Consider the following 12,946-nt stretch of genomic DNA (forward strand, 5'->3'; position numbering starts at 1 on the left):
TTATATTTCCTATCAGATGCACCGTATCAACGATACATCACACCAATAAAAATTTACCGTATAGCTAAAAAAAACTATATCAACATTTCATTTGCTCTCTATCATAAAGGGGACGGTGTTCCACTCCCTCCCCATGACTTAGCCACCTCCATCGATATTCAGAATGTTATTATTTTCATATTTTCATTGACCATAAACTTATCTCTCTCATCATCAAAGATCTTGTTGTCCCCATCGTTATCTCGATCCTCATCGGGATACTCCATCGTTGCTTACCCTCTTCCATGATGGCATTGCCTTTTTGATGCCTGGATTGCCATCGTCCTCATCAACCTCCATCGATCATGAGATTATTTTCCTCGTTGTTGCGGACCTCATCATCCCTGTCATGCTCCAAGTCCTCCTCATTGATTTTCTGATGTGCCTCCTTATCGCTTAGATGGTCACCCACGACCCAGTGCCTAGGAAGAGTTTATTTGCAAGAACTTCATCCGTCCTTTTATCTCCATTCGCTCTTTTGAGCTCTCCTCCTCAAATTTCGAAAAGATTCGATCTTTTTTATTAAAAAGAGAGAAAAACAAGTGGATGAAAAAAAATTATTGATTAGAATTATTCTATCAAATAAATTTTGGACCATCCAACGAAATATCGCCACATCATTTAGTGGATTAAAAAAATCCAATAAAATTGAATTTGAGATGGCCAACCATGATTAGTTATGTCTATTTTTATTCTTACTTTTTAATCAAGTAGGAAAATTTGAAATTTTGAATCATCCGTAATATTTTATGAGATAGTCCAAAGTCCATGTGACAGAATAATCCTAACCAATAACCTGTTATGTTGTGCAACTCTCCGGAGGGAAAATGTCATTGCTGAGGTGCATAGCCCATGTGGTATACCAGTATGATTTTCGCAGCTCTCCTGACAGCCAATTCGTGCTCGGTGCAATGATCGAACTCTTTCATCGAATACATGTCATCCATCCGATATTCCGATGAGAAGATGAGGTATTTGTCCCAGCGTTTGCCTACGGGTTGACTCCCAATAAAACCCAACCATTCTCGACTGCGAGAATCACCCTTCAGTCACCAGTCCCCAATTGGTGCAATATAACGATGGTAGGGGTGCCACCATCCATCAATGGCCACGTCAGAGTTGATTCGATGGTGAATTGTTAGGTGCCACCATCCATCAATACCTCGAGATTCGATGGTGAATTGTTAGGTGCCACCTTCGGTTGATCTCACCAAAACTGGAAGAATGTCTACGAAAGAAAGGAATGAAGAATTAAAGAAAAACCCTAAAAAGCCCTCCTTTTTCTCTGTCCTTTTGCTCTTTTCTCCTGTAACCTCTGCCATCTCTGGGGGCTTCTTGGTTCTCCAGGAAGAGAAGAATCTCCCTTCGTTTCTTGACCAATCTCGAAGCCAGTGGTGAGTACCTCAACCGTTTCCATTTAGGATTTCTGGATTCAAGTGTTACTTATCTGGAGCTGTTCTTGCCCCTTTGTTTCTGTGTTTTTTATAATGGCGTAATGGAAATCTTTGAGATTTTTGTGGTTTATGCTTATGTTTCGTTCTTCTGGATCGGATTTGTGGCTTTATATGTGAGTTTGACTGTTAATTGATATGTTTTGGTGATGATTTTTATCTGGAAATAGGTAAGTTTGATGGAATCAGGGATTTGAAGGTCGTGTTTTTGTTAAATTTTTGTTGATTTATTGAAAGAAAAAGTTTTTAGTCTCTCTCTCGTTCTAACAAATCTGTCAGCTGATGTTTCTTCAAATTGTAAAGTTTTCTATTAGGAAAACTTCGTTGATCAATGACATGCTGAAATACATGCAGGCGATACGATTAAAAAAAAGGAAGGATTAATGCTTCCACCAAAACCTATATATGAGGGAAGAAATTGTTGGTATTCGATAATTAGTCTGACCCTTATAGGATAAAATAATGAAATTCGTGGCTAAGAAGTTTATAACTGCAAGGAAGAGGATCATTAGCGATGCTAGTGAAGTAAGAGGAGCTGTAGTGAGAGGTATGGATCTTTGTAAGGCAGGAAACCAGGCTTAGAAGGTTTGAGGAGCACAGTAGTTTGTCGATTACAGTAAGGAGGACACCATTTGATTCTGAGGACTGGTCCAAATTCAAATTTAACAAAGTCGAGGGAAGAAACAATGGAAGAAAGAAAATGTTTTTTCCTTTTATTTTTCTGATAAAAACTTTAAAGAAAAATGACCTGAGTACACATTAGACAAGGAATAGGGAACCGTAATTGTGGGCTTTTTCTTGAAAAAAAAAAATTATCTGAGAATCTGGACTAACTTACTGTATAAGGTGTGGTAGCCTTTCAGGCAGAGAATTGCTTATCTGGCGCCTTGTTGTGGAACATGCTTTTAAAAAATATTTCATTAGTTATGTTGTATTTACAAGCGATAAAGGTGGGATTGTAGGAGATATTGTTGAAACTGTTTGTCATGGCTTTAACACTCGAGCAATGGGATAGAGAGGTGATTTAGAGCATATGCCAGCCCTCTTTTAAGGGATTTGCAGAGAAGTATACGAAAGAATGAAGAAGAAAAAGAATTTACTGACAAGATTCATGGTGGTTAGATTGTTTTGTTTTTCTTTCTTTCTTTCTTTCTTTCTTTTTCTGTGGTGGGGGGTGGGGGAGGTTGTATGCAAGGGTGTGGCCTTTTTATTTGATGTAGTTGCACAAATAACATGAAAGTCCAAAGATAATTATTTTTGCATATTTTTTTTTAAAATATTATTTGAATTCAAATATCACCTAAACTGAAATATCTTTAATTGTATTAAACTAGTACAGGTCAGTTTCCTTGATTTTTAATATTCTATTTTTGCTTGTTCTAACAGTGATGCATATTATCATTAATAGTCTGTCCTGGATAACAAGTCTCTAATGTATCTTCTTTTTATTTGCATTCAAGTTTGTTGTCTGATGTTCTCATAGAATTAGTGATCTTCAGTATCATGTTATTATTATCTGTTGGAAAGCTTAATTGAAAAAGTATCACTATAATTATGACAGTTATTTGAGATTTTAAATATTAATCTACTGCAGGTTATTCTGTTGATTGCTTACCATGATTAGAGTTGGTGCTGTTCCTAGGACGGAATTTCATGCACCTCACTTTAGTACAGAATGCTGTCATACCTATTGATGTTTAACTCAGAGTTCATCTCTGGCATATCCTTCAAAAACCCAAAAAGTTGAGAAAAAAATAGTGAATCTTAGCATCTTATGCCCTTGAGTGACTTTAGAGAGAGCCTATAGTAGGGTGGATTTCCATCAAGTAGTTAATCATCAACTACTTCCATTCACAGCTGCCTAAGAGACCTGAAGTGGAGTATCCATTGAAGCTTGCAAAAACTATACAAGAGAATGGTTTCAAATGACAATGGAAAAATCACAAACGAAATCCAGGAAGTAGGGTCAACCGTGCCACCAAATGGTTATGGAAACAAGGATCAGATACCTCTCTATGTCCAAACTTCTCAGAGGGGACTTCTGGATGAGAATAAGCACCACAATAAATTTATGAATTTATTAAAAGCTGTTCCTGGTAAATCCAGATTTAAGAAATTAGGGCCCTCCCCCTCAGCTAAATTCTGGCAGCTTGCAGCGGAACGAGAAGAGATCTCACGATCAGTTCATTCTGCTGATCAAAGTTCTCCGAGACATTTCCATGTGCCCTTTGTCAGGAAAGTCAATTGGGCTCATCTGTGGGAACTGTGTAAGGAATGGATCAAAGAACCCATGAACATGGCTCTTTTTGTTTGGATTGCTTGTGTTGCAATCTCTGGTGCTATCTTGTTCCTTGTCATGACTGGCATGTTAAATGGTGTTTTACCAAGTAAATCCCAGCGAGACACCTGGTTTGAAGTTAACAACCAAATTCTCAATGCTCTGTTCACTCTCATGTGCCTCTACCAACACCCAAAACGAATCTACCATCTTGTGCTTTTATGCAGATGGGGACCCAATGACATTCTAAAGCTCAGAAAGATATACTGCAAAAATGGAACCTACAAGCCTCATGAATGGATGCACATGATGGTTGTGGTGATTCTTCTCCATTTAAATTGCTTTGCTCAGTATGCTTTATGTGGTCTTAATTTAGGATACCCCCGATCAAAGCGACCTGCAATTGGAGTTGGCCTTTGCATATCTGTTGCAATTGCTGCACCAGCTTTTGCCAGTGTATATAATATTCTTAGCCCTCTTGGTCGAGATTATGAGATCGAAATGGATAGTGAAGCACAGGTTAAGATCACCTCTACTGATGATAGCAGACCATCAACTCTCCGAATAAAGTCACTTGAAAAGAAATATTCATTTATTGCAAGAGAAGACCACGGAGTTGCAGAGAGTAGACCAGAATGGATAGGGGGGTTATTTGATTTCTGGGATGATATTTCTCTAGCCTACCTTTCGGTCTTCTGCAGCTTCTGTGTTTTTGGGTGGAACATGGAGAGGCTTGGGTTTGGTAACATGTATGTTCACATCTTGACTTTTGTCCTATTCTGCACAGCTCCTTTCTTTATTTTTAACTTGGCAGCGGTCAATATTAATAATGAAGCTATTCAAGAGGCATTGGGAATTAGCGGCATTTTACTTTGTTTTTTTGGTTTGCTCTATGGTGGCTTTTGGAGGATTCAGATGAGGAAGAAATTTCACCTTCCTGGAAGCACCTTTTGCTGTGGTCATCCCTCCGCGACAGATTGTTTTCGGTGGCTTTGCTGTTGCTCATGTTCTCTTGCTCAGGAGGTGAGGACTGCAGACTATTATGATGTTATAGAAGATAAGTTTTGCATAAAGCAAAACAGTGATGATAACCAGCTTGCATTGTCTCCTTTGCCCGATGAAGACGGGTTGCCTCTATTCAAATCAACCCCTAGTTCTCCTTATAGGGGAAATGCCAGTCCATCTCTTTTCAAGATGGAATACTCGTCAAGCCCCAGCAGGTTTTCAGGTGGGCATACTCCAGACAGGCATTTGCCTGCTGTAAAGGAAGGTTCAGCTCAGAAAATGGAAGAGGATGAAATGAGACCGCCTATTCAAAATGTTATAGAAACAGAAGATGCCCGGGCACCATAGTTTGTGGAATAAGAGAATTGTAATTGTGAGTGCATTCTAGTCAAACTGTTTTTGTTTTAGCACTTTCTTCTCACTGTATAGAATTTCTATATTGTGTTGCATGAAATGGAAGTGATTTAGTTTCGATATTTTGATCTCTCTCTGCCCTTAGATGTTTTCACAGAAAATCACAACCTTTCGTTAAATATTCGGAAGTTTAATCATATTTATTTGTCATTAGCTTATGTATTTTTCGTTGCACAATATGAACAAAATATAATTACTACTGAAGGTGTTACGTATTGAAGACCTTGCTGGATACTGTTTTACCTTGCTTTTGCTTATTGTTTTGGTGTGTTTGGCTTCTTGTTTACTCCCTTGTCAAGTGTAATGCCTGAATAGTGCGATGTGATTAATATGTTTTTTTTTTTTTTTTTTTAATTACTTGCAGAAGAACTGTATATTCATTGTTACTTTTCCAGTTCTAACAAATCTAAAATATATTGATCAGAATGGATCTCTCTCTTTCCATCATATTCAGTCCTAGCAAGTCTTGGGTCTGGGAGGGTGAAGCCCACAAAGTTGGACTCAAATTACTTATGATTGCTATAATATTGACATCAATCTCGGAGTACTAGAAAGCGACGAGGGTAGCCTTCATTCCATGCTCCTTAAGCCATTGCTATGACTTCATTGCCACAGCACTGAATGTTTTCTATTATACTGAAGAGATTGGAAATTAAATCATGTAAAATGAGATCCAATAGCAACTAAACTTTGAGCCTTAGGTCTAAATCCAAGGGGGAGCACACAATTCAAACATAGAAGACCACCCACTTTCTCCAACCACCTCCATTCCCATTGTGACTTGTAAGGCCGGTCAATCGCTTGCCTGTTCGGATGCAAAAGCCCATCAACTTGCTCCAACTACTTTCCTTTCCAATAAAGTATATAAAGTTTAAACCAACAAATCCTTTCAATTCTGTTTAATCTTTTATTTCCCTGTAAACGTGCTGTTGGATATGAAGGATAACAATTGATGCAATGTTTCAAGATAACAATTGATGAGACTGTTTTAGTGATATTAGCTATCATTGTTGGTTTAATACATCTTCTTATCTTTTGTCCAGTGGAAGCAGGATGACGCATAGGCAAGCTGAGGCATTTGTCCCCTGTTAGACTAGCAATGAATTAGCATGTAGCCTTCCGGCATGTCGGATATTTAAGTTAGAGTATGCTGGAACTAATTTTCTTTCCTGGTATCATACAAGAAGAGGATTCTGCCGTTCAATAGCATTTCCGATGATTAGAAACTCCTCTTTATTCATCGATTATTTGTACCCAGATCAATGGCAAATTGTGTCAAATGGGTGATCCCAGAAAAGCTTCTTGTTGTCAACTCTCTTCCCATCCAACATTTAGCTGTTTAACAGGATGGCTGGGGCTTCAAACTGCTACTTGGATCAATTTGATATTAAGCCTGGACTCTTGCATGCCACTTCCCTGAGCTAGAACACGTCCCACCTTTCATGAAGTTTTTGGTACCCTTCGTATAAAACGGAGTTTGGGACTTAAACTTCTATGCTGAATTACTCTCTTGTTTAGAAGTAACAATTGGGTGCAATTAGTCTGTGTGTGCAATCAAGCATGGGTAAAAATATGTCTCCGTGTGTGCATGTGCATGTTTACGGAGACAATGTTGTTTATGATATTCTGAATAATAAAATTACGGAAACATGGTGCAGAGCCATCAGAAAGATTCGCCGGTAGTAGTTGATCCGCATATTCAAATAATCATAAAAATTTTTGTATCATGGATCTTGTACTTCAGGTGTTAATATGTGTAGGATCCCGCTGATTTGCGAGTGCAGGCAACTCTCACCAAGGTACATGCTGTTGCTATCAAAAAGAAGAGGAGAACATACGAAGATGGATAACAACGCAGTTTCATGTGTAAAGGAAAATGTAGAGTCTTGTGTCCATAACACGGAGTATCATTTGGAGCAAATACTCTGAAAATGGTCCACTGGCAAGTTGCTTACCAACAAATTTGAAACAACTCTACTGTCTACAAGATACAAAACTATAGGGGAAAAAACAAACTCTCAAGAAGAAATTGCTTACTAATTTCTTTGGGATCTAATATACATAGTCTTTTACTTGGTCATGTTTGGGCCACCACCACGGTCCGTTTCCTGCTCCACTGGAGTGGGGTGCCGACGTGTGGGTCCGAGCATGCAGTCGACCGTACCAAGTCTGCCCAAATAGAGGAATCAACAAAGAGAGAGAGAGGATGTGGAAGGGGGTAAAGTCATAACGGCTTTCCAAAGCCAGAGACTGTTTCCCAGTCAAATACGTCGCGCTGCTTGCTTGTAAATATGCTATTTAGACGAGACACCCACTTGCTTGTTAGTTATATATCCTTCTCAAGCCTGAGTCCCAGTCAAATAATCATGACTAGACAGTTGCAATTCTATTAGCCTGATGGTCCTCGACTGGCAAAAATAATCGGTCGGTCCACCGGACGGACCTTACGAGACACACACCATCGTTGGGGAATCCCTCTTAGAGTAGTCATTCCTTCTTCTGATTAGCTCTCATATTGAGGGTATTTTCTGTCCCTATAAAAGGCAATGCCTGGAAATTAATGGAGGATCCTATTCTGAGAACAAAATTAACCTATCTCTCCGTTGAAATAATTATTCCAGAAGTAAGTAGGTCTGATGGGAATAAGAATTCTTGCCTTGTTCTTAGTTTAGATAGTATTTGGATATTCAAATTTTATTTTTAGAATAAAAATATGAATTCTCAGAGAATAGTTATTCATCCTTATTATTTCAGATTTCTGTTTGGTTAGAAATATGATATTTTACCTTTATTCTAATGTAATTAATGCAGTGTTATTTTAATTGATATTTAATATGATCTAGAATTATCATTTTCATGATCCACCACAGAATTGATATTCTAAAATTAGGGAGGATTGATCGGAATTGCTAAACCAAGAGGATCCACCACCATTTTTTTACCTGTTTGGAAAAATAAGGTGAAATAAGTCCTTATTTTATCCAGAATTACCCAACCAAACACTATCTCATATTTGGATATCCAAATTTTATTTTTAGAATAGGAATACGAATTCTCAAAGAATAACAATTCCTCTTTGTTATTTCAGATTTCTATTTGGTTGGAAATCGAGTATTCTAACCCTTATTTCAATGTAATTCATACAATATTATTCCTATGCTTAGGTGGTACTTATTAAAGACTTAGAATAAGTAATTTCATGATCCACCATGAAATTGCTAAACGAGGATTGCCTGGTATTGGGGAGGATTGATCAGAATTGCTAAACCAAGGTAGCCCACCACAATTTTTTCACCTGTTCGAGAAAATAAAGTAGAATAAGCCCTTGTTCAATCCAAAATTTGGATACCCAAATACTACCAAAGGAATAAGATAAAATTTATTCAATAAAAAAAAAAAAAAAAGGAATAAGGCAAATTCCGGCCTCAACTCAACGGGGAGGGCAATTCCGTGACCTGGGGGAAAGATGCGGTTGGGCTCTCTTCGTTTGACCCACGAAAGTTTGAACATCTGGTGGAGAGCTGACCGTTTCCACCCGTCCTTCTGCTTGTGATATCCCTTTCGGCCTGCTCCTTTTGATGTCTAATTTAATTTCCTCTTCTAAAAAAGATAAAAATAAAATAAAAGTTAGGCTTTCACATGTCTGTGCTACAACTAAATGGAAACTTTCCCATTTTTCCTTTAATTTGAGATTGAAGTCTATATAAAGGAGGAGCCAATGCTTGTTCTCTCCTGGGCAAACCTTTTTGACAGGGGAAGGAGGAAGAGCTCTGGTGTGGACTTCCGAGACTCTTTCGATTGATCAGCATATCTCCTCTCCCCATCGCAGAGGTAACTCTTGCTCTTTGATTATATTTAGGTAGTAGGATTTATTTATTTCTAGCTTTTAAAAGTTGGAGCTTGGTGGCATCTGGTGGATCATAAATATGAAGACGTGAAGGTTTTGGCATGAGATTTTTGGATAATAGAATTTTTGGTTCCTAAGATTAGGTTTTGAGTTTCTTGCTTTCTCAGGGTGGGAGTGAGAGATCTTAGTTGCGTGAATTTGGCATGTTGCTGAACTCGGTAGGATCTGTTGCACTAAGATTCTTTAATTGCAGAAAATTTCCATAGAAATGTTTATATTTTGATCAACTGTTTTGATGTTTCATGCTAGATTTATCAGTTAGAATGGGATTATTACAACTTATATTTTCTCGATGCCTTGAAAGCAGTTTTTGGGTCAATGGATGCATTCTTATTGTCATTCTGAATCTTGTGTTGGATATCTCAATTTAGCGATGGTATTAAGGGCCTACTACAGCAACTTCGCATTGTTTCTCCCGCCCAAAAAAAAAAAAAAAAAAACAGCTGCCATTGGTTTCTGACATGACAACAATTGATCACTAGAACTTTTAAACTCTTTGAATCATAGTTCGGTGAATTCTTTGCTAGGATGGGAAAGGGATGAGGTGTTTGTGTTTTCTGATAGTGTGCTTTAAAGTTTGAAACTTATGATTTGCCTTTTTTTCTAGAAAAAAGAAGAAATAAAAAGGTTTCTGGGTAGATGAAGTTCTTCAGATTCTGATTGTATGCCAGTATTGATACAGCTTTTCAGATAGAAACACCAAAGTTAGCATGCTTAGGATTACTTTTGCTCCAAAAACATGACAAGAATTATTCATCATTTTTAGGTTTTTGGTGCAGGAAATTTGGTTTTGGTCGTGCAAATTTTGGTGTCACCAACCAGTATCATATTTACAAATCCAAATTTCTGGCATCCTCTTGAAAGTTTACATCCTATCCATCTGGAAAGATTTGGCAAAGATCGGTCCACTGAATTCTTCATTCTTCAAATTATCGGCATAAAACAATGGTTTCTAGCGGTAATGAGGATAGCACAGAAGAAGTCCATGATGGATTAGAATCTGGAACAGCTCCAAGTCTCCCCAAGCTAAGGGAATACCACATTAGGATCCCTTCACTTCGTGCACGACTACTGCATAAAGGAACACATAGAAGGAGGCTTCTGGACTTTCTGAAAGCTCGTCCATCCGTTGAGTGGTTTAAGAATCTCAAATTCTACTCCCCCTTTGCAATTTTCAAGCGCACTGTAAACAAAAGAGAAGAAATTTCAATTTCAATTCCTTCTCCAGTTGGTACCAGACGCCATTTCCATATTCACTTCATCAGGAAGATTAACTGGTCTTCTCTCTTCAATATCTGCAAGCAATGGTTGAAGAACCCAATGAATATTGCTCTTCTTATCTGGTTTCTATGTGTTGCTGTCTCTGCTTCCATGCTGGGCTTGCTCCTGCTTGGGCTTTTAAACAAGGCTTTCCCTACAACATCATCTAGAAATCATTGGATTGAGATCAACAACCAAGTCCTTAATGCACTCTTCACACTCATGAGTATATACCAACATCCCAATCTCTTCCATCACTTCATTCTACTCTGCCGATGGAGATCAGAAGACATCATCATGCTCAGAAAGATATACTGCAAGAATGGAGCTTACCGGCCTCACGAATGGGCTCATATGATGGTTGTCGTGGTCCTCCTCCACATCACTTGTTTTGCGCAGTACACCTTGTGTGGTCTCTACTGGGGATACTCCAGCAAGCAGCGGCCTGAGTTTGCTGAGAACTTCTTCTTCGCTTTGGGGATTGCTTCACCAGTCTTTGCTGGTCTCTACACTGTTTACAGTCCTCTCGGGAGGGAATGTGATTCTGATTCCGAATCTGATGAAGAATCACAGTCTAAGGTTTCTGGTAATGATGCTAAGCAATCTAATAAGGTTGGTCTGAAGCTATATGAAAGGAGAATAGTGATAAGTGAGCCAGAATGGGTCGGTGGACTATTCGATTGCAGTGACGACATTACTGTCGGCTACGTTTCTTTCTTCTGCACCTGCTGTGTCTTTGGATGGAATATGGAAAGGCTTGGGTTTGGGAACATGTATGTTCACATCTTTACTTTCCTTCTGCTATGTGTAGCTCCCTTTTGGATTTTTAGCATCTCTGCCCTCAACATTCACAATATTGTAATTGGCGATACGGTGGGGATAGCAGGGATACTGCTATGTGTGTTTGGTCTGCTCTATGGTGGTTTTTGGAGAATTCAGATGAGGAAGAAATTCAAATTTCCAGGTAATAAAATATGCTGTGGCTCTGCTTCAATGACTGATTACGTGCAGTGGATGTTCTGCTGGGCTTGTTCTCTGGCTCAGGAGGTGAGAACTGGGAACTTCTATGACATTGAGGACGATAGCCTCTATAGGAAGCTATTGGATGGTGATGAAGAAAGCCAGCCAGCATTAGATCATCCACCTCACGATGGCGGATCGAGCCCGGCAATTGCATCTGATTGTAGCTCCCCTCTTCCAACCTCTTGTATAGCTGAGTCACCAACTTCTGCAAGAGGAGAGGAATGTAGCAGTCCACATGATCAGTCATTTAGAAGAAGGCAAGAGAGCTCTATATTGACTCCTCATGATGTAATGACTCCACCTGTTCAGCCATTGATACAGTCTCAAGACAAAGCTAGTGATAGTGATACAACCACAGCACCACTGGCTTCGGCATCGATATTACATACGGAGGATAAAACACCACCTCCAATTTAAAATGTGAAATCCTATGAGTTTGTAATGATTGTGCAATGTTGCTTTACTATAACTAGTTCATTACTGTGTACACAGAGTGCTGCTCTCATTCATCAAAGCTATCTCATTATTCTTTCAATTTTTAAACATTACAACAGAGCATCAAATTTGAGAGTATTCATTCATTCATTATATCTTAATAAAAGAAAATGATGGTGTGGTATGCAAGGCTCTTGCAGCTATGAGATTATGAGAGGGACAGATGCATATACCCTTATCTCTTGTGCAGAGAGCCTGTTTCTGTGTTTCGAACCCATCACACCCAGATCACAGTGGAAACAACCTTACAAAGCTGCACCAAGGCTCACCCTCCTTGGACCACGATATCTGGATAGTTAGACTGAAAAACTATAGGTGCAACCCTGTAATCACTTATCGTGTAACAAATCTCTTTGCCTTTTTCATTTTCTACCTATATTAATTGATTTTTGTTTCCATTGTAGTTTTAGATGATTATCAACTTCAAAGTTTTTCATTGCTACAGATTATGGAGAATCTATGCATTTTGACAAGATCTTCATCAAAGAGAGTTTTATGCAATAAAAGCATTGTTGTGCTTTTAGGTTTACTTCAGGAAAAGATTTACATGTACCACACAACCTAGTATTCTTATCTTTGCTTCCCTACTTTGCAAATGAAAATGTGATGCTAAAGATGAACAACAATGTCCTTCCAGAAGACTGTAGTGTACTTTCAGCTGAGCTAGATGGGTTGTGACTTTATTGATGGCTTTAGGTGCTTTCTCTTCATTGATGACAATGCTGAGACTCTTGGGAGAATTTCAGAAATTTATTGTCCTTGCAGTAATAATTCTTTTAGCTCATTCACATATTGAAGTCAAGAATAAAAATCTTGAATATGACCTCAACACATGGAAACTGTTTCTTACAATTTAAACTTAACTTCTAGATTCTTGTAAAAATCAATTTCTTCAATTCTAGATACCTAAAACAATTTTATAACTAAATTTACTACATAGCAGTAAATTATTCAGACAGATCTTTACACCCTCTCTTTCTTTTCCACTGTAGAGTAGAGAGTTCTTGTCAATTCCATGAGCAACTGTGTATTAGGTTCCATTCTATATTAACTCAAAGATCCACATTATGTTAA

At 38.3% G+C, this 12,946-nt stretch overlaps 2 protein-coding genes across 5 annotated transcripts; both read left to right on the forward strand.

Annotated features, from left to right (window-relative positions):
- Positions 1–1,212: 1,212 nt before the first annotated feature.
- LOC105045923 (uncharacterized) lies at positions 1,213–6,499 on the forward strand. 3 transcript variants are annotated; one of them, XM_029264767.2, is made up of 3 exons: positions 1,213–1,433; positions 3,085–5,146; positions 6,231–6,499. In XM_029264767.2, the coding sequence occupies exon 2, from the start codon at positions 3,406–3,408 to the stop codon at positions 5,119–5,121; it is 1,716 nt and encodes a 571-aa protein (XP_029120600.1). In that variant the 5' UTR covers positions 1,213–1,433; positions 3,085–3,405; the 3' UTR covers positions 5,122–5,146; positions 6,231–6,499. The 3 variants fall into 3 exon arrangements, with proteins under 3 accessions (XP_029120600.1, XP_029120599.1, XP_073114543.1); XM_029264766.2 differs by lacking the exon at positions 6,231–6,499 and having other exon boundaries at positions 3,085–5,249; XM_073258442.1 differs by lacking the exon at positions 6,231–6,499 and having other exon boundaries at positions 1,215–1,433; positions 3,348–5,249.
- Positions 6,500–8,818: 2,319 nt separating this feature from the next.
- On the forward strand, positions 8,819–11,912 carry LOC140850772 (uncharacterized). Of its 2 annotated transcripts, none has more exons than XM_029264764.2 (2): positions 8,819–9,018; positions 9,861–11,912. In XM_029264764.2, the coding sequence occupies exon 2, from the start codon at positions 10,040–10,042 to the stop codon at positions 11,792–11,794; it is 1,755 nt and encodes a 584-aa protein (XP_029120597.1). In that variant the 5' UTR covers positions 8,819–9,018; positions 9,861–10,039; the 3' UTR covers positions 11,795–11,912. The 2 variants fall into 2 exon arrangements, with proteins under 2 accessions (XP_029120597.1, XP_010922666.1); XM_010924364.4 differs by having other exon boundaries at positions 9,874–11,912.
- Positions 11,913–12,946: the final 1,034 nt, after the last annotated feature.

The sequence above is a fragment of the Elaeis guineensis genome, chromosome 5 (assembly GCF_000442705.2).
Source record: "Elaeis guineensis isolate ETL-2024a chromosome 5, EG11, whole genome shotgun sequence".
NCBI lineage: Eukaryota > Viridiplantae > Streptophyta > Magnoliopsida > Arecales > Arecaceae > Elaeis > Elaeis guineensis.